At 44.3% G+C, this 25633-nt stretch overlaps 1 protein-coding gene across 2 annotated transcripts in view; it reads right to left on the reverse strand.

Annotated features, from left to right (window-relative positions):
- The window catches only part of HELZ2 (helicase with zinc finger 2), a 75238-nt gene that overhangs the window by 16368 nt on the left and 33237 nt on the right, over nucleotides 1-25633 (reverse strand). For both annotated transcript variants that reach the window (XM_083146672.1, XM_083146673.1), the window contains exons 9-14: nucleotides 10850-14243; nucleotides 8025-8110; nucleotides 6713-6841; nucleotides 6416-6571; nucleotides 1471-1612; nucleotides 1075-1191 (exon numbers count right to left, since the gene is read on the reverse strand). In XM_083146672.1, the coding sequence (XP_083002798.1) occupies nucleotides 1075-1191; nucleotides 1471-1612; nucleotides 6416-6571; nucleotides 6713-6841; nucleotides 8025-8110; nucleotides 10850-14243 (4024 nt within the window). The remainder of the gene's footprint in view (nucleotides 1-1074; nucleotides 1192-1470; nucleotides 1613-6415; nucleotides 6572-6712; nucleotides 6842-8024; nucleotides 8111-10849; nucleotides 14244-25633) is intronic.

Consider the following 25633-nt stretch of genomic DNA (forward strand, 5'->3'; position numbering starts at 1 on the left):
AGAGCATATGATATGAGATATGCAGTCAGCAGAGCACAGACGAGATGAGGAACCAGACAGGAAAGCACAGTGGACATTAGAGTATCACACAAGAGACCAGAGAAGGTAAAGGTGCCCATACTCGGTACAATTTAACAGGTGCAATGCTATGTGTGCTCCTGCGCACATCACATCGCACAGCACAAAAAGTATTTTTTGCACATTTTGTACTAGATTGCATCTCATTGTATTGCAAAACGTATGCGATGCAATCCAGTCCAAATTGCATACAATAATTGTACTGTGTATGGTAGCAGGCGGTAGCGAACAGAGGAGATGAGATGCACAGTGGGAATAAGTGCTGAAATACTTAATGTCAAATGAATTGTGGCATTCCTTTCCTTTTTGATTTTTCTCTGTCCACCATTTAATATTGTTCTCAGTACCTGCTATCCTAGTGTCACTATTTTTCCCCATTCCAGATAGCTCAGCAGAGATGAAATAACATACAGAGAAGTGTAAGCACAGAGGAGATGAGATAAATCACAGATAGATGAGTTTAGAGTATAAGAGATACTAGAGCGGGATGCATCAATTAGCATTTACTAATGCCTTATGCAGGAAGATAATCACGAAGGACAGCTATTGCTAAGGTTTAGGACCCTGCATCCTATCTGCACATGTCGGATGACACATACATTGCTGGAGGTGCTGAGAGTGATCCAATTGGTAAATACAGAAGAGATAATATACATAAAAAGGTTAATACAGTAAAAATAAGATACATGGGACAGGTGATAATGGATGAGACTAAATATATAGAAGAGTAAGCAAAAAGGAGATTAGAACACTGATGTGAGCACAAAGAAGACAAGGTATAAAACATGCAGAGGCAGAAGAGTGCAGAGTATACAACAGACACAGGTGAGTGCAGAGGAAAGGAGATAAATAGAGGGGTGAAGATAAGAAACACAGACATGAAAGTATAAGGGATATTATACAGTATATATAGACAGGTGAGCACAACTTGTAAAATACAACTTGTAAAATAGAGGCAGGCGAGTAAAGAGGAAAGGTTATAGAAAAGTTCCTTACACTTCCACCTCTTCAAGTGATATTTCCTCTCCACTCTGGATTCGTCTGTCCATCTCTCGGATTTTGCTGGAATACGGGTTGCTGGGCTCCCGGATTAAATAATGCAATGTGATAGATCTGTGGGCAACAATCCAACCAGTATTATGATCTGAATCTTAGCATTTCACCTTACTGGATACACACAAAACACATTACCTTCTAAAATCCTGTATCTTCTAACCTCCTGCAGAAGATCTAGCCTATCCTTTTGCACTAAACGGATTACTAAATTACACAGTAAACTCAGACTATACTAAAGGAGTGTATGTTTACTGATGTAGTAGACACTCCTTTAAAACTTTTACTATTTACTATCATTATTGGTGACACATAATGTATGCCTCCAGACACTTTTACCTGAGTTTTGGGTGGGATTTTCCTTCCCTGAGGTATCCAGAAACCTTGAGGTTGCTCCCAGGATATGGAAACTCAGACAGTTCTATCTGCTCACTGTATACACGCAATAGGCGGAGCTTGCCTTTGAGGGAAAGTAGCATTGCTGCAGAGGAGGAATGGTAAATGTATTACTCAATGGAGACCAATGATGATTAGTGCAATTGTCACACAATTTCCGTTTTTTTCTAAATCTTTTAAAGGCTTTGAAATATAAGTAAATTAAAGTAAAGCTTAAAATCCTTTATAATAAAAGACAAACTACTCCTCACCTCTTTAGGGAGATTCAAATGTTTTGCATTCTGGTGGCCAGTATATTGGGCCCGATGGAGCAATTCAAATGTTGCTTCAACATTACTGTTATTATGTTGCTCCATCAATTTGACAGGCTGGTAACTAGAAATCTACAATATTCTCTCTCTCAAAAAGAAAATGTGGGTTAGATAAAAATCAACCAAAACATTGATGTTGGCTACTTTGTATTAACTAAACTTCCTAGTTAGGTGAGTGAGGAGGTGGAGAAATTGCCAGGGCAATAAGCGGACAGTTTGCAAACTGTCCCTGAAGAGATTTGCTATCTCTGGTGCAGAATATCTGTGAGGACCACCATCTATGTGGGGTTCAAGAAGACTAGAATTTCATCCACAGCATTCTACATTTGCTATGTCCTCTAGGTATGATTTACCCTCAAATAAGCCATTGAATCCTTTATTTCTGCAGGGGTTGTTATACCAAGCCTGGAGGATTATACGTTATTCAGATTACACATATAACTGTTTTTTTTGTTACAGAACCGGATGCTTCTTTTTATTCCATTCTATTCCATTAAACTGTGAATGGACAAGTTTAAGAGTCCTTGAGGCCATTTATTAACAGTGGGGAGGACGTGTATCTGCATGTTCCAATCTGGAGGAAACACCAATGCCTCCTCAGACTTGCCATTCAGTTCCATTACCTACAGTTTGGGCTCTACTGTTTGGCCTGTTCCTGAACTGCTTATGGTGCCAGCTGGTTGGGTGTCTTGTGGACACCTTTGCAGCATCCAACACTTTAGCAGCTGTAGTTGTATTTACTAAAGTTCTACAATGAAAGGAGTGGTGTTGCCATTAGCAACCTGAGTATATCTATAATTTCTCCATTGCACCCTAGAAAATGATAGAATATGATTTGTTTCTTTGACAACATCACCACATTTCATTTGTAGTACATCTACCCCAAACAATGAGTTAGCTTTGATCACCTAACCTGCAGAAGAGCTAAGGGGCTTCCCCTGTACTTCAGTGTCCCCTATGGAGGAATAATTGCATTAAATACTTTGTGATTCAGTCACTTTATCATTATTCAGAGCAGCAGTAATAGTTGTTTGCTGACTAACAGGCTCCTCAAATTAACTGTCATTTCTAGTCTGATCCACACTCAGTGTACCAGCCAGCTGAATTCAGTATTATTGTTTTGCACATTTGTTTAGGCACTGCTGAACCCTTGTGGCGCCATATAAATAGATAATAATAATAATAATCAGGTTGTCTTATAGTTGTCTCCGTACATATTATTACAAATCAGAACATCTTAGTATGGTTAAATTACAAGGTTGTAGCTGCTCCTACTTCACAAACACATTGTGTGCCTTACTATACGATGGGCCTGATTCATAGGTGGACGCTAATGCAATGACAGGTCCAATTGCATTTTCAACTGTGAAAACATGCTAATGGCATAGCTAATGGCCATGTTGTGCTTAAGAACTCCCACAGCCAGCTTCTGAAATCCACCACTTATGTAGAAAAGCAGTGGACACACATCACTCGGCCATTGGTCTCCTGAGTGAGTTATGGCGTAGCAAACAGAGCAACTCTCCAGCAGTAAGCGAATTTGTAGAGGCAGCATTTGGCATTCTTAGAAAATTGGCGATACGCATTCCAGGCGCATCTGCAATTCTCTAATCACCCCACATTACCATCCCCAAATGTCTGTCACTCACTTTGCAAATAAATCCTTGGTGCAAGAGCTATTGCTCATCCATGGCTGCATGCGTGCAATACAGCTTTCTCGCATGCACATGAACAAATAATCACTAAACCAAGTACATCGTCATCATGCTCCCATGCACTGAAATGAGAGTCATCCACCAACCTTTCTTGAGAGGTAACCTAGCTGTGAATAAGACTGACTAGCGGAGCTCTCAGTCTGGGAAACTGGGCATCTTTTAAAGTCTCCAATCATCTTACCCTCGCATTACTACAGGTGTCCATTTATCAAAAAATATTTCCAGCTACTTTCCCAAAACCCCCATTTTCAGGGGTAAGCTGTAAATATTTAATGTCACTTGAATGTATGTAAGAGTTACCAGATCATTTGTCTCTGCCAGACCCCTAACCTGGAATGTCAACTGTGCCTGAGTGGTGAGCTGGACTGTGCCACTTCTACATAGCACATTGCAGGGACAGTCTCTTTCAGAGCCTCTGTCCCTGCAGATGTGCTATAATACACAGCATCTGTACAATTGCATATTGTAATGTGATCCTGGGAGCTAATATAATCCCCAGATCACATTGAATATGTGATTAATGATAAATGGGACCCTTACTCCCCCTCTCTGGCTCTCTTATCTCAACCCCTGCTCTCTCCACATTTTTAATGTACCCCCACCACCTCTCTTTTTTTTACTCTCTCCTGCCCTCTTCCTAATCCCCTCTTTTTCTCATCTCTCTCTCCCAATGCCTCTCTCCCTTCCCCTCCCTATGCCTCTCTCTCTCTCTCTCCCTATGCCTCTCCCTCTCTTACTCTCCCTCCCTTAAATCTCTCTCTCTCTATGCCCCCCCCTCTCTCTCTCTCTCTCTCTCTCCATCTTTCTGCCTCCCTCTCCCTGTCTCATCTCTCTTTACCTATGCCTCCCTCTCTCTCCCCATCTAATTTCTCTCCCCTGCTCTCTTATGTCTTTCTCAATTTCCAGGTCAGTAATGCGGCAGGTCCCAATTTAGGAATTGCAAAAGGTGGAAGGTATGCTTTCTCCTGCTCTCTCTCTCTATCCCTCAATCATTCGCTCTCCTTCCCTGTTTTATAGCTCTCTTCCCAGCTCTCTCACTCTCCCTCCATCCTCCTGTTTCACCCCTCTCTCTCCCCTGCTCTCTCCTCTTTTTCGTTCTATCTCTTTTTTTTTTTTACTTCCTTTTTCTTTCTAACTCTCACTCTCTGGCTCCCCCATCTCTCTCTCTCTCCTTTCTCTCTTCCACCACCCCCTCTCTCTCTCCTCCTCCATTCTCTCTTTCTCTCCCGTGCTCTCTCAACCCTCTCTCGTTCCGCCTGTCTCACTTTTCTCTATATTTTTTTCTGCCCTTAGACTCTCTCGTTCTCCTCATCTCTCTCCTCCCCACCTCTCTCCCACCATGGTTCCCCTCTATCTTTCCTTCCTCTACACCCCATTCTCTCTCCCTGACATCCTCTCTCTCTCATTCTCTATCTCCTTGTCATCCTTTCTCTCTCCTTATCTCTGACCCTTTCTCTCCCTGACACTCTTGCTTCCCTCTCTCTCTCTTGCTGCCGCTGTTGGCACCCCTCCCTTTCTCTCTTGCTCCCCCTCTATCGCTCTTTTGTTTCTCTCATTCCCTCTTTTTCCATGAAGTCCTTTCTCAATCTTTCTCTGTCCTCTCTTTTTCATTCTCTCTTTTCCTATGGGGACCACAAAATTCTACTTACGCCCCTGTGTCAGTGTAGTTGTGTGTGTGTCCGTGTATGTGTGTTTGTCAGTGTGTCAATTAAAGACTGAGTATGCCTGTGTGTATGCATGACAGCATTGATGAGGCTGGCTTCCTCTGTAGTGGCGGTGCTAGGAAGCACCTGCCAAAAACTTGGTTAGGGCTGGCTCGGCACTGGTGAGTATGGACAGTCTGGTGAGTATTGACAGTCATACGGGGATCTGGTGAGTATGGACAGTAACCCCAACACACTCCCCCTCCCCTGGTTGTGTGTATATAGTGTTTTCAGCTCACTGACACCACCCGCAAAACCAGGTGTGCCTGTCAGTGGGCTCCAGTTGTGTATTTATCTCTCTTTCGCTCTGTAATAATATAATACAGGTTGAGTATCCCTTATCCAAAATGCTCACGACCTGAAGTATTTTGGATAACGGATTATTCTGTATTTTGGAATATTTTAATATTTCAATGATGTATCTTGAGGTATCCTGCATTTATGTTGTACATATACATCAAACACATGCAATCATTGTCTTGTACATATATAGTGCCAATTACATATCATTCCCTCAGTAGTGCTGTTACAGATGTCCCCAGTAAGTTTTTAGCAAAGAAAAAAAATTTTGTTCACTTTCTCGAATGTATGGTTTTCGGAGTAATTCAGATAACGGATTTTCGGATACGGGATACTCAACCTGTATTACATCAGCAGGCCCTTCAAGCATGCATTACAAGCAATAACAAACAAATCTGACGGCAAAGATAGAAAGAACTCAAGGCTGCAATTGAAACCTCAAAGAGATCAAAGATCCTGGCGCCAACTGTTGACCACCACTGACCTAGAGGATCCAATGAATGTGTAATATAATTAGATACATTTTTATTTATAGTTGATAAAGATTCTGGTGTTTTAATGTAAGAATTTGGGGTCTTAAGTGCACTGCAAATTTTTGAATTTACCTTGGTCTTACCTGTTTAAGAGTTCAGCAGTGGAGAGCTAATTACAGAATAGCATAATAGGATGGGAACTCGTATTTAAGGGAGCAATAATTAATGGTTTGGTGCTGGATTTGTATAGAAGTTTTTTTTTTTAGGTTTTATTGCCTATTAAAATTAAGCACAGAGCATGCTTAAAAAAACAGATACCTGTTCAGGATCACGAGATATAATATCAGAATATTACACAATCACAAGGCTTGTTTATTTAAACTTACCAGCCACAACATCCACAGACTTGTTTGAAGGCCCACAATACAAAAGCGTTCGCCGACCAGGCTCTTCCTCTTCATCACCAGCTGGGGGCTCCTCAAGCTGGTTCACCTCATTGAACCAATAAACCAGGTGAGCGCCGACAACAGTTTTTCCAGTGCCTGATGGAAGAAAAAAACCTCAGGTTCCCATTATATTTGTATGGCTTGAATAATGGCTACTTATCACAGAAGAACTAGTGTGTGCATCTGCGCCCCTCCCCTTCTGCATTAAAAAGGTGTTTATGGTAGAATAACTCTTACCTGGTGGCCCTTGTATGAGGGTAAAGGGCTGTGTAAGAGCTTTGCACACAGCTTCTGTCTGACTGTTGTTTAGAGGCGAAAACTCTGAGAGATTAAAAGACTCCTGGGACTTAAAGTTATTGTTCAAAACTGAAAGACAAAAGAGGAGAAACATAAGTATACCAACAATGCTTTATTTCTGCACAGCATTGGTTGCTATTCATACGGTCATCAACAGCTGATAACTTCTACTCCATATTGGCAGATCTTTACACTACTGAACACAATTATACCTCCCATTGTCATGACCATCCATTCATACACCTCCATTTTTACATGATCAGCCATTTGCATACCTCAATTTTGTCTTCGTCAGCCATCATGTACATTCATTTTGCCACAATCAGTTACATACACCTCCATTTTGCCATGATCATTTAATCATACACCGACATTTTGTCCTCATCATTCACACATATCCATTTTTTTTCAATTCAGTCATTCGGGTACTTATGTATTATCATGTCGCCAGCAAAATCGCATGCAAATCGCATGCAAAAATCGCATGCGATTTGCGGCCGTTTTGCATGCTATTCCATCCTGGCACACCCCCACTATCCAAGTCAGCCCGAAGCATGGCGAGCGCAGTGTGCTCTGCGAGGGGACGCGTTACACGCCCTCCCAACTTGTTCATACCCCCACTATCCACGTCGGCGTGGAGTTGGTTTTATAAAGTACACGGATTACTTGACGTGTATTCCGCATCCCCTTTCGGGGCTCGCTGCGCTCGCCACACTTCGGGATCGTTTTAAGCGTACCCTCGAGGGTCTCGCTGCGCTCGCCACACTTCGGGCTGACTTGGATAGTGGGGCTGTGCTAGGCTGGAATAGCATGCAAATCGCATCGCGGATCAAATCGGCCGCCAAATCGCATCGGCCACAAATCACATGCAAATCGGCTGCGAAATCGCATGCGATTCACATGAAATCGGGCGCCGTGATAATACACAAGTACCGTCATTCGTTTTGCCATAATTTGCCATGCATAGAACTCTTTTTCTTTCTTTGTCATCAAACATTCATATAGTTTACATGAGCATTCATTGACATATTTTATATGTCATGATCAGCCCTACACCTTCATTATGTCATGATTAGTAATACAACCATATCCATTTTGTTCTGATCAACCAAAACCTTGTTTTTTTATATTTAGTTTCTGATCTCTCATCTTCATCGTACTCCGCACTCTATTCTATTTCAGTATTGATCTCATTTTCTCGTTCTGCTGCATCATCTCTTTGCTACCCTACAGAGTCTCCCTGGGTTTGCACCTCGGTCAGGAATCTGTTTTCCCAGCACAATATTCTTCACGAGTTCGGAGGCACCAGATAGTTCATCCAGAGCATTTTCTTTGCGTCTGAGGGGGCAATGACAAAGCATTAACTGGGATAGATTTATTCTAATGGATGTAAAATAGCTTAACCTTTCAAAAACGTAAACACATGGTCTCATTTTGTCTAGACCAGGGGTGGACAAACAGGTTCTTGAGATCTACCAACAGTTAATGTTTGTTTCAGGCCACCTGTGGATCTGTGGAATGTGTCCTTTAGGAATCAATGCAGCACATATTTGAAAATGTGACCGTTATTAATGACTACACCTGTGCACCAGTTCCAGGTGGTCTGGAAAAGGTGAACTATTGTTAGATCTCAAGGAACAGTTGGCCAGCTCTAGACTTATATTTTCAAGACAATGAAGATTTGGTTATTTGGGTGGAAGCTTTTGGATTAACAGGGTTATCTTGGACTAAGGGCCTGATTCTGGTTGACACACAAAGCTACGAAATATGCAGCCTTGCGGGTCGTCTAAACGCCGCCCGGCACCTGCACGAATTCCCATTCCCCCCTCGCACGCTGATTTCCCCGCACGTATGCAAAAGAATGTTTAACATAAATCATAAAAAAATTTGCAAGCACTTGCAGATGCAAGACACCTCTCTGGTGTCTTACATCTGCGAGTGACCTGTACAGGAAGCGAGTGAGCAGCTGACGTCAGTTGCCCGCCCCCTGCACCCACGTCACAGGCAAATTTCCATGGGAACGCCCAGCTTTTTCATGGGAGCGTCATGTCATGTTACAGTCATATTATCTGCTGATGCAGATATACTGGGGGTTATTCAGCCTTGCGAATGGATGGCTGGCACCACCCATTCGCAACGGTGACTCGCTCGCAGCGGTTTGCGAATGGGTGTTACACAGTAACAGCGTCGGGGTCCAGGCTGTGTGAAGGGCCCAGGGGCTGCGGGTGCAGCGTTGCGGCAGGAAGGCAGTCCACAGTGTCCGGAAAGCACTGAGCGGCCACAGTGGACAGCGGTTGCAGAATGTGAAAAAAAATTCAAAAGTTAGGTCTTCCTCTGGGAAATCACATGTGATTTATGCATATATATATAACATGCAAATGTTTGGGATGTCAGTCCCAACAGATCAGGCAGCGTGTATGGAGACCACGCTGCCTAATCCACCTGTAGATATATATCTATAGATCAATTGTATCTGGGTACACAGATATATCTATTAATGTGTACCTTAGCTTTATCGTGCAATTTGGCCCTAGGCCAAACACATTCCAACTATGGGCGCAAATGGAGTTTTAGGTTCATGTAGTGACCACACGGGCTATGTTCCACAAAACTCATGGGGTTAAACATTTCCACACCTTTTTTTAAGGAAAGATAGTCATCTTCATTCCTTTATTGGTCTGACATTGCACAATTTAAGTCTATATTGGAAACACCTAAAACAAACTTGATTGTTCCCAGAGAGCCTTTATTATTGAACTTATTTTGCAGAGGGAGAAATTACTTATTACTTTTGTGGTATTATTATTTATTTATATATTTTAGATTAACGACAACATTTATTTATTAACCCTTTGTGTGCCAACGTTGCTGTGAGAGATGTGCAAAATATCTGCTAAAAATGCCAGGGCCGTAGTAAACAAATATAATTCACTTTAGTTACTGTCGGCAAATAATGTAAAGTCAATTAATTGAAGATATTTAAATTGAAGAGATTAAAATATTGCGAGCGAGGCTGGTATGTTTTAGCTGATATTTTGCACATGTCTCGCAGCAACGTTGGCACTCAAAGGGTTAAGGATTGGGAGCATTGTTTATCTGTTGAGGATTGGGGCAACATTTATTTGTTTTATTTCTGTGCGGGGGAAAAAATTGTAGAGCACAATTGTCTGTGCTGTACAATGGCAAGTTACAAGTGCAAGTATGCCCTGCCCCCCATGTGCATGCCGGTAGTTAGAAAAGTATCAGCATTGGAGAACACAGGGCCTAATTCAGACCCAATCAGAAGGGGCAGAATTTTGCCCCATTCTAATGGTGGGGGGTCTGTGCACACTCGCCGAGACGTTCGCAGGGGAGAGGGGCGTGCAGGGGATGGCATCAGGGGAACGCCCGTCTTTTTATGTGCATCCCCATGGAAGCGCGCGCGGGGGGTGGGGGATGCCTACTCGGGGCAGGTGTCTGACGTCGCAGGACATCAGCACCTATCTCCGATAGAAATAAAAGACAGTTCTGACTTTTATTACCGGAGGGGAGAGAAATTAGAGAAATCATTCGATGGTCAGCAACCATCGAATCAATTCTCTCCTTTTAGGACGCATGCGAGGGGATGTGTGGTGTTCATTCTAGCACTCGCTATCTTTTAAAACCCATGCAGTTCCTGTTCCCTGCTAGGGGTGTCGCTGTCTGCTGTAGTGCTTCTAGCACAGTGTGATCTGTATATCAGCACTGATATGCAAACCAGACCTGTGCTAGAAGCACCACAGCAGACAGTGACATCCCAGGCAGGGAACAGTAACTGCAGGGGTTTTCAAAGATGGCAGGTGCTAGAATGAACACTAGATGTGTTCTTGTACACATCATCCTGCATGCTAGCGAGGGGATGCTAGCGGTGCTTACCTGCTCAGTAGGCAGAGAATATACGCTGCCTAGCAAGCAGGACTGAATCAGGCCCACAGTGTCACTTGTAATGCCACAAGAACTTGCACTATATTTGGACAGTATTACCCTAGTACAAAATGGCTAGAGATACCAGTAAAGGCACTCAATATTTTTACTCTGTAAGAGCTAGATTTTTCTTACATGTCTGGTAATAGCTTGGGTATGATCTCCAAAGTGAATGTGGCATCAGGCTTGAGAACTTCCCCAGGAACTTGCTTCATGGTAGCTTGGTGTAACCAGAATTCAACATTGCCACCTTCCTCTTTAGAAACCTGACTGCTGCATTTAGTCAGGCCATGTGCCACCCAAGTATAAATGTGTGAATCAGTCAGGTCGGTTACGTCGCAGGATTTTATTCCATCCATCCGAACACACAGGTAGCAGTTGCGAAAGTCCATATCAAGGTCGCAATCTTCGATGTGCTTAGAAGATAAATTGAAAGCACCTTCCAAGCTGACTGCTTGTTTGTCACCCTTTTTGTTTTTCCACCGCAGGGGTACATCTCTTAGAAGAATTCCTGCACCCTCACCTACAGCTGAATCTACCGCTTCCATAGCACAAAGAGGAAACCACACTGACTGATATTCTCTGATGTTTCGATAGTGCTTAAGAGGAGCTCGGTTTGCCAGAGCGGAGAAACAATCAACAGGCCGAGATGTATGCTCCAAGCAAAGCTGGATTCCTGGGGCTGGAGTGCAGAGCTGGGGTCTTGGGGTAGGAAATCCACGGTGAATGGCAGTACATAGTTGGACAGGAAGAGTATCTCCAGGGCGCAAATGGAGTTTTAGGTTCATGTAGTGACCACACGGGCTATGTTCCACAAAACTCATGGGGTTAAACATTTCCACACCTTTTTTTAAGGAAAGTATGGCTTGCTCTGGTTCACCACGAATTATTGACTTAACTGCCTCATGCCACGCTTGAGAACTAAAAGTGGTTAAATCTCTTCTTTTTACATGTCTGAGAGGTTGTTCCCGGTAATCAGTGTAAGAATACACCCTGCGTTTCCAAGATAGATAGCTGCCACTTTCAGTAGGTGTAGGCTGCTCCACTGGCTGAAGTGCACTGTATTCAAGCACCATTTGACTGGACAACGAGTCTCCGTTCAGTGGGAAAGCTACATTTAAACCCTTGCTCTTTGCATTAGCCGTGAGTATCACACTCAGTTTTTGCTTTACTTCCTTATGTAGTGACAATGCCAACTTAAGTGAATTCCCTAACTTCTCATAGGTTGATTCCTGTTTTACCTGTAGATCAAAGTCGCAACAGAGTAAGTCTATGTCCTGAGCAGAAATTGATGGGACATTTTCAGAAACACATGTGAGGGTCTCCTGTAGCAATCGCTGCACCACAATGTCTATATATCGACGGAGGGGTGATGATGCCCAAGTATAGGCACACACCTGAAGGGAGTAATGGCAACCAGCATTCTCGGTAACAGAGCGACTGAAATATGAACGACCAAGCTGACGCCTAAATTCCCTGACGGCATTAAAGAGCTCCGGATGCAGGTCATCCGTGGATAGAAGCTCAGTGATGCTGGTGTAGTTATGGTTTTTAGCAGCCTCCTGTAAGATCTCCCAGACTGTGGTTAACATGGACACTTTTTGCCCTGAAGAGGGACTTGGTAATCCAGGACATTCAAGCAGATGATGTGACAGATATGCAGAAAGAGGTAAAAGTTTTTCAAATTTTGTACTCAAATCCTCAATGGTCTTAAGACTTGGAGGATGCTGGCATCGTACCGGTAGAAGATGCATAATGTTTTCCTTGCTGGTAAGATATTCTGCCACCCAACTGTTGTACATAATCATCAGCTCTTCTATCATCAGTTGAGCATCTCGAGATTCTAAAGGACGACCTTCATCTGGCTGTTTATAATTGGCAGCTGCCTCCAGACGGAAAGTCCGATGGATTTTTGAGAAGTGATCAGCTATACATAAACACCCTTCCACTGTGTTAAATGTCTGTGGCTTCCCAGTTTCATCTTTCAGAATGGAATTGGCTTCATTGTACGATAGCTGACGGTCAGAGCAAATAATAGTGCGACAAAAGTACCCATCCATCATTTGGTCAGTATCCTTGTTTACAATTATAAAAAGGGATATGGCCAGCCGGTCACAGTTTGGTTTCAAGCTACATAGATTAGAACACAATCTCTGCGGCAGCATATGGACTGCATCATGATCAGGGGGATAGAAAGTAACTCCTCGTTCCTTAGCTTCATTGTCCAGATCTCCTCCTTGGGGAATTACAGCAGCCAGGTCAGTAATATGAACGCCAATCTCATAGTTATCATCTTTGTCCTCTATGGAGATAGCATCATCCAAATCTTTGGCAGACACAGGATCCACGGTGAAGGTAATAATATTCCTGCAGTCCTTTCGGTCTTTTTCCAAGGAGGGGGTAAAAAATAATTTATTGGCTTCTTCTGATGCTTTTTGGGGGTATGTATTGCCACTTTCAATTCCATATGCCTGATTAAGTACCTTAACACCCTCTTCCAAGGTGAGTACTGGAGGTAGAATACGAGTTACAATCCCTAGAGGATAATATAAACCTTCACGCCAGGAGACTACCTGCACCAAAAACATTTGTTGATGTCTCATTTCCTGTGTCAGTATCTGAAATCTTTGAGTTCTAATGTATTTCCCTTTAAATTCACAGATTCGGACGCAATCACGTCTCTCTTTAGAACGTACACAAAAAATCTTAGTGACTGATTTATCAATTGGAATCATAAGGCTAGGATCATATGGGTCCATGGTGCAGACGATGCAACGACTTTTTTTGGCTGTCTCCAGGACTCCCACTACTTTCCCTTCTTCAGGCTGTAGATGTGGTAACAGCTGAACAACGACTTTGTCCCCACTAAATGCTAGACCACAATTTTTACGCCCATTAATAGATATTTGACGGGGTGGGCAGTCATCAAGGGTTAAAGCATAGCCACGATCAAATTCTTTCTTGATCAACTTACACTTCTTGTAAACATTGGGCTGCATGATCAGGTACTGCTCTAGAACGTGTTGTGGGAAGTGTGTATATGTGTCTCTTTCTTTTCCATAACTGGACTTTGCTGAAACTGTCAGCATACCTTCCTCAGACACGCAGGCATCTTTTTTACTGTCTATCAACTCCTGAAGAATGGCATCCTCTGAATTTATGTCCAAATCAGATACCCAAGAATCACTGTCCTCCTCTGCATCTTCATCCCTTGGCTGTTGCCTCCAGGCTTGTAGATCATATGCTACCTGCTTTATCTCCTCCACGCTCAGTTCAGGAGGTACGGCACTGCCGGCGACCACACATTCCCGCAGGTAGTTCCTCCAGATACGGCTGCACCCACCAAAAGAGCACAGGGCCACCACATCTCCGACTACAATGACCTGGGAACGTGCACGTGTCAGAATGGTGTTTACAACGCGTGGATCACAGAAGAAGTCCAGGCTGAAAGTGGATGAGCCAGGAGGAAGAATAGGAAGGCTGTCTACAGACCGAACAGTGCTCAGAATAATGACGAAGTACTCGCAACCTGCCAAAGAAAATAAATATGCTGAAACTGGATAAACAGCTTAATAGACAATAGCTAAAATCATTAACTCTATTTTTGTTAGATAATAAACAATTTCATATATGTTGTTGCTAGTTTTAATAAACACAATTTAAGTAACTTTAAAGTCCACTGGTCCATCGCTTAATCTCTGCTGTATCTGTGGGAAACGGTCATCTGTCAGACCAGACTTAGGTCGACAGTCATTAGGTCGACTCCGGAAGGTCGACAGGGTTAAAGGTCGACATGGCTCAAGGTCGACATGACTTGATGTCGGCGTGGGCCAATGTTGACATGGTTTTAGGTCGACATGAGTTTTTCACTGCTTTTTTGAGCCGACATGTGCCGACAGGCGGTATTTCATGCCCTACCATCCACTAGGGCGTGGTGGGAGAATAAAATAGTGTACCGAGCGCAGCAAGGCACTGTGCCCGAAGCATTGTGAGCGAAGCGAGCGATGCGAGGGGTTGCGGTTCGACTCCAACTGTGTCCATGTCGACTGTGTCGACATTCAGGTCAAAAAACAGTGGAAAACTCATGTCGACCTAATCACTGTCGACCTCAAACCATGTTGACCTTGGCCCATGTCGACCTTAAGTCATGTCGACCTTGAGCCATGTCGACCTTGAGCCATGTCGACCTTTAACCATGTCGACCTTGGGGACAGTCGACCTTCTGGGGTCGACCTAATGACTGTAGACCTAATTCTGTTCTGACAGATGTACCGCTTCCGTATCTGTTGTGTGTTAACACAGGCCATGTTTTTACATATGGGCCCTTATTCAGATCTGATCGCAGTACAAATTTGTACTCAAAATGGGCAAAACCATGTGCACTGCAGGTGGGGCAGATGTAACATGTATAGAGAACGCTAGATTTGTGCGAGTGATTTTGTTTCTGTGCAGGGTAAATACTGGCTGCATTATTTTTACACTGAAATTTAGATTTCAGTTTCAACACACCCCACCCAAATTTAACTCTCTCTATACATGTTAACTCTGCCCCACCTGCAGTGCACATGGTTTTGCCCATTTTCAGAACTAATTTTTACTGCGATCAGATCTGAATAAGGGCCACGGTCAAAAAGAGCATGTAAGAAATGATTTTGGGCATTATTCTGCTCGGAGCGGCCAAACGTGCGTACGTTCGCCATTACCGCACGCTAGCCGTACGCGGCCGTTAGGGTTAGGTCCACCCACAAATCAGCCGCTTACGTACGGGCAGAAATAACGTAGAAGGGGAGTGCCGTACAAATGAGCGTACGGCAACGTACGCGGACGGGCCAGCCCTTACACTCCGACAACTGGCGTACAACTGAGCGTACGGCGCCGTCTACGGCCGTCTTTCCTCCGTCTCCCCACCGACTTCTTGCGGAAATCTGAGCGTACGCCAGTTTGCACGGACGGGTCCCTATTGTTTTCAATGGAAAACTCAGCTTATGTCACCGCTCGTGAGAGTGAGCGTACGTCCGTGCACGCTGGCATACCCTTCACATATATGGACCTGCAAATCTTGCCTCTCAACTACTAATCTGACAATTGATTAATTAATCTATTTGTTATTCACTTATTGTTTTCTATTAACTCAATTGTCTACCTTAATAAAGACCTAATAAAACTACATTTGAACCCTCATTACATGTATATTTGTTATGTTCTAATGTGGCATTTTAATCACTATCTATGTGTCCCCATATTGCTGTTACTTTTAAATCAAGTTATGTTGGTGTTTCTGTATATGTACTAAATTATGTACGTAATTACTTTGTCCAAAATGTGTAACATGTATACCTACCCTGATGTTATGTGTTTTAATCGAACAACATTAAACATTCATGCATTTTCACTATGTGTTATTTTACTCAAAAACACACACATTCACACATCAATCATTACCCCTCACCTCAAATTACAAGTATAACTTACAGTACACATCTGTATGTACCTACCCTTACAAGCCCTCTAACATATTTCTGATTAAAAACAAAGGCAATTTCGAACTGTACATAAACGTTTATTTGGCACAAAAATAATAAGGGGGGGGGGGGGGGATAAAAAAAAATTAAATTCGGGCCTCCAGAAGGCCAAACAGGATCTGGAGGTACAGGAGGGTGAGGACAATCTCCCGCATTAGGGCTGCCACCTCCTCCTGCTGCTGTCCAGTGTCTGTAGGGAAGGGATAAAAATAAAAAATTAATATATAACATACACAAATGTTTGTTGTATTTGTACCTAAAAATAAGTTGAGAGTTATGTGTGAAGGCCACATACATTTTTAAACTACATTGAAGATGGGTCTGCTGTAAACACAGTACTACAAAATAATATACTTAATTAACTGCAGGGGATATATATATATATATATATATATATATATATATATATATATATATATACACACACACACCACATGAAAAGCCTGTGTTTGTCCCTCTGCCCCTTACTCTGGTGGAGACCTCACAGTCCTAGTGCTGCCTCTGATTAAAATCCCTCCCATGACTAAGCTGCTGCTGCTGTTCTCCATGGACCTGAGAAGCATGTAATGAGCTCCACCAATCAGAGCTCAGCACAAACTTCTCAGCCTCTGTCCTCTGGTGCAAAGTGTCATGGGACTTAGTCAACTCCCAGAAATGCACTGCACACTTGTGCAATCAGTGTGCCTTGGCTCCCGATGCTCAGCACCATAAATCATTGTCACATTGGCAGATAGGTGAAGCTGCAGCACTACCCCACCCATGCACAAAACATTTAGCTAAAAAAGAAAAAAAACAACTTACACATTTTTTTGGTCAAAAATACATGACAACCACAGGGGGCCCCTAGCTAGAGGGGGGCCCAGGGGCACTGACCCCTTGTGCCTCCATTATAATCCGGCCCTGTGTTGCACATCATGCTGGGAACTGGAGTTACCCAACACCTGGAGCCACATAACTACCACACCACTAATGTCGGATATCTCATTGGATGTACTGTTATGTCAATTATTCAAGGGGTGAGGCATGGCCACACTCAAAAAAACCACCAAGGGGACCCTTGTTCCTGGAGAAGGACAGGACACACCTCATGGTCGCCCTGCAGTGATATGTTGCAACTAATGTTGATGTTGGATACACATATGTGGTTGTTGTGATTGTTGATGTGTAGAAATGTGTAGGTAAACATTAGACAAATTATTTACTTACGGCTACTTGAGCCATCCTCGTCACCGCTGGTTGGCTGTGCGGTGGTTGGGGGGGTCTGGAGCAATGACAATGCTGGTCCCGGAGTCTGGACCACGGTAGTGGCTGTTACTGGGGAGTGGAGAGGTTTGGGGGTGGGTGGTGGAGAGGTATAGGGGGGTTGGAAATGGGGTGGGGAGGGGGGGGGGTGGGGGAGGTGGTGGGGGTGGGGGTTGTGGAGGGGGAAGGGGATGGGGAAATTGTGTGGGTCCAAACAGCACCCTGTGTCTCTTCCTCTTCCTCCTCCTCCTCTTCCTCCTCCTCCTCTTTCTTCTCCTCCTCTTCCTCTTCCTCCTCCTCCTCTTCCTCCTCCTCCTCTTTCTCTTCCTCCTCCTCCTCTTCCTCCTCCTCCTCTTTCTTCTCCTCCTCTTCCTCTTCCTCCTCCTCCTCTTCCTCTTCCTCCTCCTCTGGCTGCTCTGGGGCTGCCTGGTCCCGGCGTGCCTGCTCCCGGGCTTCTCTGGCGGCTCTTGCCCGTGCTGCAATGTTCATGTTGATGGCATAGAAATCGAAGATTGGGATTCATAAAAAAGGGGGAAAGAAAAATTCACATTAGTCATGCTCATAACCTTCCAAATGATCATTGCTGTGATATTTCAGACATTTATCATGCTAACTATTTGATATCCTACACCAAAAAACTGAGCAACTACTTAAACCCCCCCTATACCCCCCATATACACCCATATACACCCCCCTATACCCCCCATATACACCCCATATACACCCCCATATACACCCCATATACACCCATATACACCCCATATACACCCCCATATACACCCATATACACCCATATACACCCATATACACCCCCCTATACCCCCCATATACACCCATATACACCCCCATATACACCCCCCTATACCCCCCATATACACCCCATATACACCCATATACACCCCCATATACACCCCATATACACCCATATACACCCCCATATACACCCATATACACCCCCCTATACCCCCCATATACACCCATATACACCCCCATACTCAGCAACCTATTTTTAAAAAGTACACACAACATTGCTAAAAAATGCAGACATACTAGTAATCAAAACTTACATCGGGCAATATGGCGGCGAAGGCTGCACAGTAGAACGGGCTGCCGCCGGCGCAGGTCTGACCAGCGCCGCTCAACCTGCCCCAGGCTTCTGCGGACGCCGGTCGTGGAAAATATCAGGCGGCGGGCAGCATTATACGCCCGCCGCTTGTCCGCATTGGAAACATATGGGCCCCTGGGCCCCAGGTGACGGTCCATGACGTGGACCAGGGCCAACAGCTCAGAGTTGGAGAATGGCCTAGCTCTGTTTGCTGTCATGGTGGCAATGGCGCAGTTATTAATTGCAGGTACATATATCACTTTTGGTGCTTGCTGATTGGTTGAAAAAATTGTTTGTTTGGTATTAACTTTATTAATCCCTCTTACATTAACAAACTGGATGCGAATAGAAACTTACGCGGACCGTTCCGATATACACACCACAACCAACAGCATGCATTCAATGTATAGAGAGGAACTGTATATATACAGTGTGCGGAAATTAATACACGCAACCGTCTACTTAGAACTACGCTGCTTAAAGGGCCACAATGCAACATGTTGCTGTATGACAATTGCATAGACATTACATATGCAAGGCAAGCATTATAACGTGATGTTTTGAAATGTGACTCACAAAGCATACACGAACTCCAACAGATACCAGCTGACAACACTCATCATTGGAATGACAGGTGCACACATTTCACGATGTAGCCCACAATGCTCCACAACCTGTGTATATACATATACGGGTGATTGATCAGGTGCATTGAGACCTGCGTAATTTAAGCGGCAATTATCGGCGGGAAATATCGGCGTAAATTTGCATCTACCTTGCGGGGAAAAATATACGCCCCCTTGTTCGTGGCGGGAGATTAACATATAAATATTCAGTTAGATGCAGCCCACAATTGCTGCAAACATGTCTGACTCTGACGATTCAGCAGCAGAGGACGCTCTGCAGAGAGCACAAGCAGAATCCCTGCTTAAAGCATTACAGAAGAGGGAACAGGAGCGGAGAAGGAGGGCCCAAGAGAGGAGTCGCCTGCAAGATCAAGCGGGCCCCTCAGTAACAGGCCCTGGTGAACCTCCACCAGCTCCACAAGGGCCAAGCAACCAGCCAGAACAAGAGGTTGCATCTCTCCAAACAGGTGTGACCCAGCAGGTGCATGGTGAGAGAACTGGGGCCACCAGAAAACGTGCTGCAACATCTAGGGTGATGACTGAGCAGGATACCACCACCAGAAGGAGAAACCCTGCATTTGTAGAGGCCGAAATGCGAATTCTAGTGCCCAGGGCACGCCAATGGATTGAATTGGCAACCAGGAAGCCGGGTGCCAGTGCAAGGAGAAACCTTTGGGACAAGATCACAGAGGAAGTGAACCAGGTGTCACCAGTGGTCAGAACTTGGGACGCGGTGAAGAAAAGGTTAGTGTGTTTGTCAGGTCAATTTTTCAGCAGTCTCCAGCAGGAACTGAGGCCCTTATTCTAGTTCACTCTTTCTGCCCAAATATTTCTTAGATGGACAAAACCATGTGCACTGCAGGTGAGGCAGGTGTTACTTGTGCAGAGATAATCAGATTTGGGTGGGGTTTTACACCTGCCTCACCTGCAGTGCACATGGTTTTGTCCATCAAAGAAATATTTGGCCACACATGGCAAAAAAACATAAGATCACCCACACTAGGAAATGTCACGTAGCTAGGGGTACCACATAGTCCCTTTAATTCCGGACACATATTAATTACACAGGTTCTGTGGCTGGCTGACTTCAAGACTCCACTTCACCTAATTTTAAACTGCCACAGAACCTTTGTAAGTAACATGTGTCCGGAATTAAAGGGACTAGGTGGTAACCCTACACGTAGCACAGTGGTGCACATATCTCATGGTGATATTTGTATTTTTAAACTTGTAGGTGGACTGACTTCAAAAGTGCCCTGAAGAGGAAGATGACTGACCGGTACAACCACAGCATGTCCACCGGGAGCGGTCCTATGCCTGACCATTTGGAGTATACCCCCCTGGAGCTGGACTCCTGTGACGTCATCGATGTGGGGGAGATCAGGGGGATCTCCAATATGGACAGTGAGCTCCCGGCGGAGGTCTTTGCTGCTGCTTTTGATGGTAAGTCACAGTAATGCATTGTATTTAGAAAGATATTTTTTATTGCGTATGTGATGGTGACATTGTTTTCAATTCTTATCCTAGCAGAAGCAGAAAGTCAGGATGTACCGGCAGCATCTTCCTCTGCAGAGACACAGGTGGAGCAGGTGGTCCAGCCTCCACCAAGACGTCGCCCCCAGCCCCAGCCACAGGAGACATTGAGTGAGAGCCTGTTGGTGACGCTGGACAGGATCGAGCAGCAAGGGGTGGATGCTGCGATCCGTCAGCAGCAGGTGGCGGATTTTCTGGCGGAGTGGAAGGCCACAAACCAGCTGCAGGTTGAGGCGTTGAACCGCATTAATGAAACTCTGGCGGCTGGCATGCTAAGCATTGGCCAACACCTCAGCCGCCAGAATGAACTTATTGCGGAGCAGCTGTCCACCGCCAGGTCCCTAAGGGACAATCCACCATCTGCTGCCCCACCCCAAGCTGCTCCCCAACCTTCCACCTCTGCTGACCCTCCTGTGTCCACTAGGGGAAGACGCCGCAAGCCATCTGACCCAAAGGCCCCTGTCCCCAAGGCCCCATCTAAAAGGGGGAGAAAAGGGCCCAAATAATGAGACCTGGTTCACTTCCTCTGTGGTTGGACCCCAAATGTTTAAATTGCACTGGACATCCACTTCCTGAGTTGGCCATCTATCCATTTTCGTGCCATGGGCATTAAAGTTCTTATTTTGACCTCTACAAATGCAGGATAAATTTTTGGTGGTGTGTATCTTGCTTAGTATTCACCCTGGTTGTTGCAGTACGTATTCTGGTGTCCCCATTTCTTTTACCATTGCATTTGCAGGGTAACACATGTTTGGAGATATGCAACCTCTTGTTCTGGCTGTTTTATTATTTGTGTGTCTATTTTATTTGTTTATTTGATTTCTCACATTAAAGTGTCAAGCTGTGATGCTGAACAGCAAATAAATTTATTTTACAAATTAAAACAAAATTGTGGTATGTGTAATTTCTTGGGTGAAACAAATACTAGATTTATGTGTACTTACTGACCAGGGTATTTTTGAACATTTGTTGAAGTGTGGTGGAAGTTTCCCATGTGTAACCCTCTCCATGGCCATTCCCATGTTCCTATCCAACTTTTCCCTGCTAATTAGTTTGTGTCAGCACATGTGCAGAGCAACTTAATAGGTGAGAAAGCAGTTTGTGTGCAGGTGAGGTAGCTCCTACAGTAGTAGGTAAAAGCAGGTCCAGAACAATGCTTTCCTCATGGAGTGGGTGAGGCAGACAAACAAGGGTGAAAAGGTAAATTTCTGTAGGAATGCATATGTGTCCTCCCTAAAAAAAGATGTGTGAATGGACCAAACATGATAAATTAGCTTGTGAACAAACATGCATAACTTTTAAAATATATATGATTTGACAGTGTCATAAGCAGATGTAGGAATCCTTTGTTAGAGAGATGAGAGTGCAATAATGTGATTGGTGGCATCTTACATCCAGAGTGTAGTGAAATCCAAATCATAGCAGATGAGATAGTGGTACAGGTCATAATTTTGGGTACTATACAAAGATTGTGTGGAAAATAGTGGTCATGGGCTTCAAACATTGCTGAAACATCCTTTGTAGGTGTTAGATGTGGTTTATGTTATTGTATCCTAAATACAAAACCTATGTTAGTATTAGAGTGAACACGTTGACACATGTCGACTTGTTTATATTGAGTGTGCTACTGCGTAAAGTCTATGAAAGCAGGTAGTGAATGTGTCTGTTTAGCAAATACCTACCTTAGCGTATAAAAAGATTCTTACCTTAAATTAAACAAACCTTTAAATGTGGAGAAGTATAGAAACATAAGCTTCCAATGTGTTTGCGTGCTGCATGTGTGGCTTGCAGGCAGTGAAATCATGGTTTGGAGTTAATAGACTGCAGCATTGCTTATTACATTCAGGTGTATGTGTTTGAGTAGTAATCAGCGTTAATTAGCAAACTCAGGCGCACGCTGGCATGCGGTATCTGTAGGGGTGGTTTGAGCTGGCGGTTGGCGGCCGCCTGTTTGGTGTCCGAAACGAACGGTGCCTTAGTCGATCGTGCGGTAGTAGCACCGCTCATTTTTGGTGCACACCCCCGTGTACGCCCATATTTACGCCCATTTTCCCTCATTATTTCGGCCGCTCCCATCAACACGCCCCTATGCCGCCCCATTACCCGTACGCTCGCGTACAGGTTTTTTCGCACGTTGAGACACCGGCCGTAAGCGTTGTGGAGTGTTCGCGCCGGCGCATTAGCGTATCTGCACATGCGCAGATCGTAAAAAACCCCGGGACGTACACGTACGGCCCGGACGCTCCAACCAGAATAAGGCCCTTAGTGTCTCCACATACAAATCCTACAAATAAAATTGCATTTCCAGGTTGGTATCTGCATTTCAGGAGGTTTTCTATTTTGCATACACATGTCTTAATATTATCCCTTTAGTTTTTCTTCTATACGTCTGTGTTATTTTTCATTTATTCATATTAAAAACAGTAATGTTATTGTCCAAGCATACCTCACAACTGCGCTCAGAGGAGCCAATTTAGCAGCAAATAATAAAACTGCAACTGCAGACTTCTAGGATGCTATCACACTTTGAGCTGTGCAGAAGTCTGAAAATCGCCTGTTTGTGATTTCAGATTTCTGTGATCCAGCCTGAATCTGTATCAGAGACAGCTTAATTGTGAGGTGGGAGCATAGCAAGAAACAGCAAAACATTTGTTTGCATGCAGCGCTGCTTTCGCATGTAGTCCACAAATAATGGGACTATTTTTACACTGCAACATAGATCTGAGGGGCAGATTTATTAAGCTTGGTGAAGTGATAACCTGTCTGGTTTTTATCACCGGCCAATCAGCTCCTACCTGTGAAGTTACAGGCTTGGTTTGAAAAATGAGAGGTAGGAGCTGATTGGCCGGTGATAAAAACCAGACAGTTTATCACTTCACCGAGCTTAATAAATCTACCCCTGAGTTTTATATCTGTACCACCTGCAATGTGACATGGTTTTGGCAGGGCGCACAGTTAAGCTCCATACACACTACAGGATATTGTGAAAGATATCGTTTAGAAAGGGGCTGGAGGTGGCCAACCTGTAGCTCTTGAGCCACTTGCGACTCTTTATTTATTCACAAGCAACTCCCAACATTGATAGTCTCCAAGTATCCTGCCTTGTGGGCAGGGTGCCGAGTAGTGGGGCTTATTCAAACCCCGGCTGTGACTTTGCATGTAGGGCGATTAAGGAATGACTGCACATGTGTACGCAAGGCCACCCAGTGATTCACACAGGTTATGTGATGTCAGCACCAGCCACTATCAGCCTGTTTCTATTGCACTGGCCCAGTATTATACGCAGACTGCACACACTGGGGAAATTATTTGATGGTAAGCGGGTTGTGAATGGATTTGCAGCTAATCGCATGGCAGGATTTCACTCTGGCTGGGTGGAGATTACCTGATCGCAGGGCTCTACAAATTAGCAGCACAGCGATTAGGTCTGAATGACCCCCAGTTTTCTGACTAGTCAGTGTCAGCAGCCCAATGCAATGTTGTGCCCTATCTTTCCCCTCCAGTGTGTCATACTACCAGCCGTGAAAGTCAGTAATACAAGGCATGCAGCCATCTCCCATTCATAGCTTTTGTCTGCCTGACAGGTGGATCAGGTATTCAGTTGGTTCCTGTGACTAGTTCCACATAAAGAGGCTTCTGGGGGGATCCTAAGATTTACAACACTGCAGGGATTTCTGACTACAGGATCCACTTATTCCCCTTACATACTGAGCTCATTATAGTCAAGGGGACAATGACAAATGAAGGCATCCCTAAAAATATTTTTTGGCTCTTTGTCTCTGACTGGTTAGCCACGCCTGGTCTAGTGTGTACACTGAATATCGCTAAGTCTGCGAGCTCTCAGTTATCGCTAAAGACCATTGATGTCTGCTGAGCGTGCAGGTCAATTTGGCTATATAGCCAATGTCCTGCATGTTCAGCAAACCCTGCTTACATCACCGAACAATATAGTTTACTGATATTGTTCAATGTGTATGCTCAATATCGGTACCCTCGACTGAAATCGTTAATTATATGGGCCACGGCCGATATCATCTATTCACTAGTACGATATATATATATACTGTATATTTATATATAGCAGTGGTGGGAGGGCGGCACTTCGAGGCTGAAGAACAACAGATAGCATGCAGTTGGTTTACATCAACGTTTCAAACTTTTATGTTTTTCATCAGGATGCCACCCACCCACCACTGCTATCCTATCTCCCTTTACAAGTATGTGCTTTGGTGTTTGCGTATAGTATAAAGGTATGTTTGTTTGCACATTCTTTTACGTATGACTTGAAAAAAGTTGAATAAACATCTGAAACATTGTCACAGCACCACTTTTGTGGTCCTAAATTTTTCTTTACACAGAGTGCCGCACCGCCAGACCTAATATATAAAACATATAAGTGGTGCAGCACTCCTGCCCATAAATAAATACAGATGATGGGGGGGGGGGATTTACCTTATTACTGCAGATCCCGCGTACAAAAGAGTACGACTGGGATCGGCCGCAATCGGACCAAAAATACGATCTGAGAATAAGGATAATTTACTAAGCCGCCTTATTCTCAGGATTCTTATTTTACTATGATGAAGTGATTCGTATTTGGCTGCTGAGCATCCCTGGCAGCCAAATACAGACATGCGGGAAGCCTGCACGGGTCCCCGCTCCCCCAGGGACCAGGGCTGACCAGCCAGGGTGTCAGGTTTTGGCTGGGGAAACTTATATAAATTGACACCAGTGGCTGTTGGAGTCCTATGCTGGTTATAAATATATGTAGGAAACCTATTTTTTGGTCCCCCCATATTTTTGTAACTAGGACCAGTCCAAAAGCCTGGTGCTAGTTTCTTGCATACAGGGGTCCCTATATGATTTTTTTCCCCAGTATTTGAGAAAACAG

Source organism: Crinia signifera, chromosome 6 (genome assembly GCF_055691185.1).
Source record: "Crinia signifera chromosome 6, ASM5569118v1, whole genome shotgun sequence".
Classification (NCBI taxonomy): domain Eukaryota; kingdom Metazoa; phylum Chordata; class Amphibia; order Anura; family Myobatrachidae; genus Crinia; species Crinia signifera.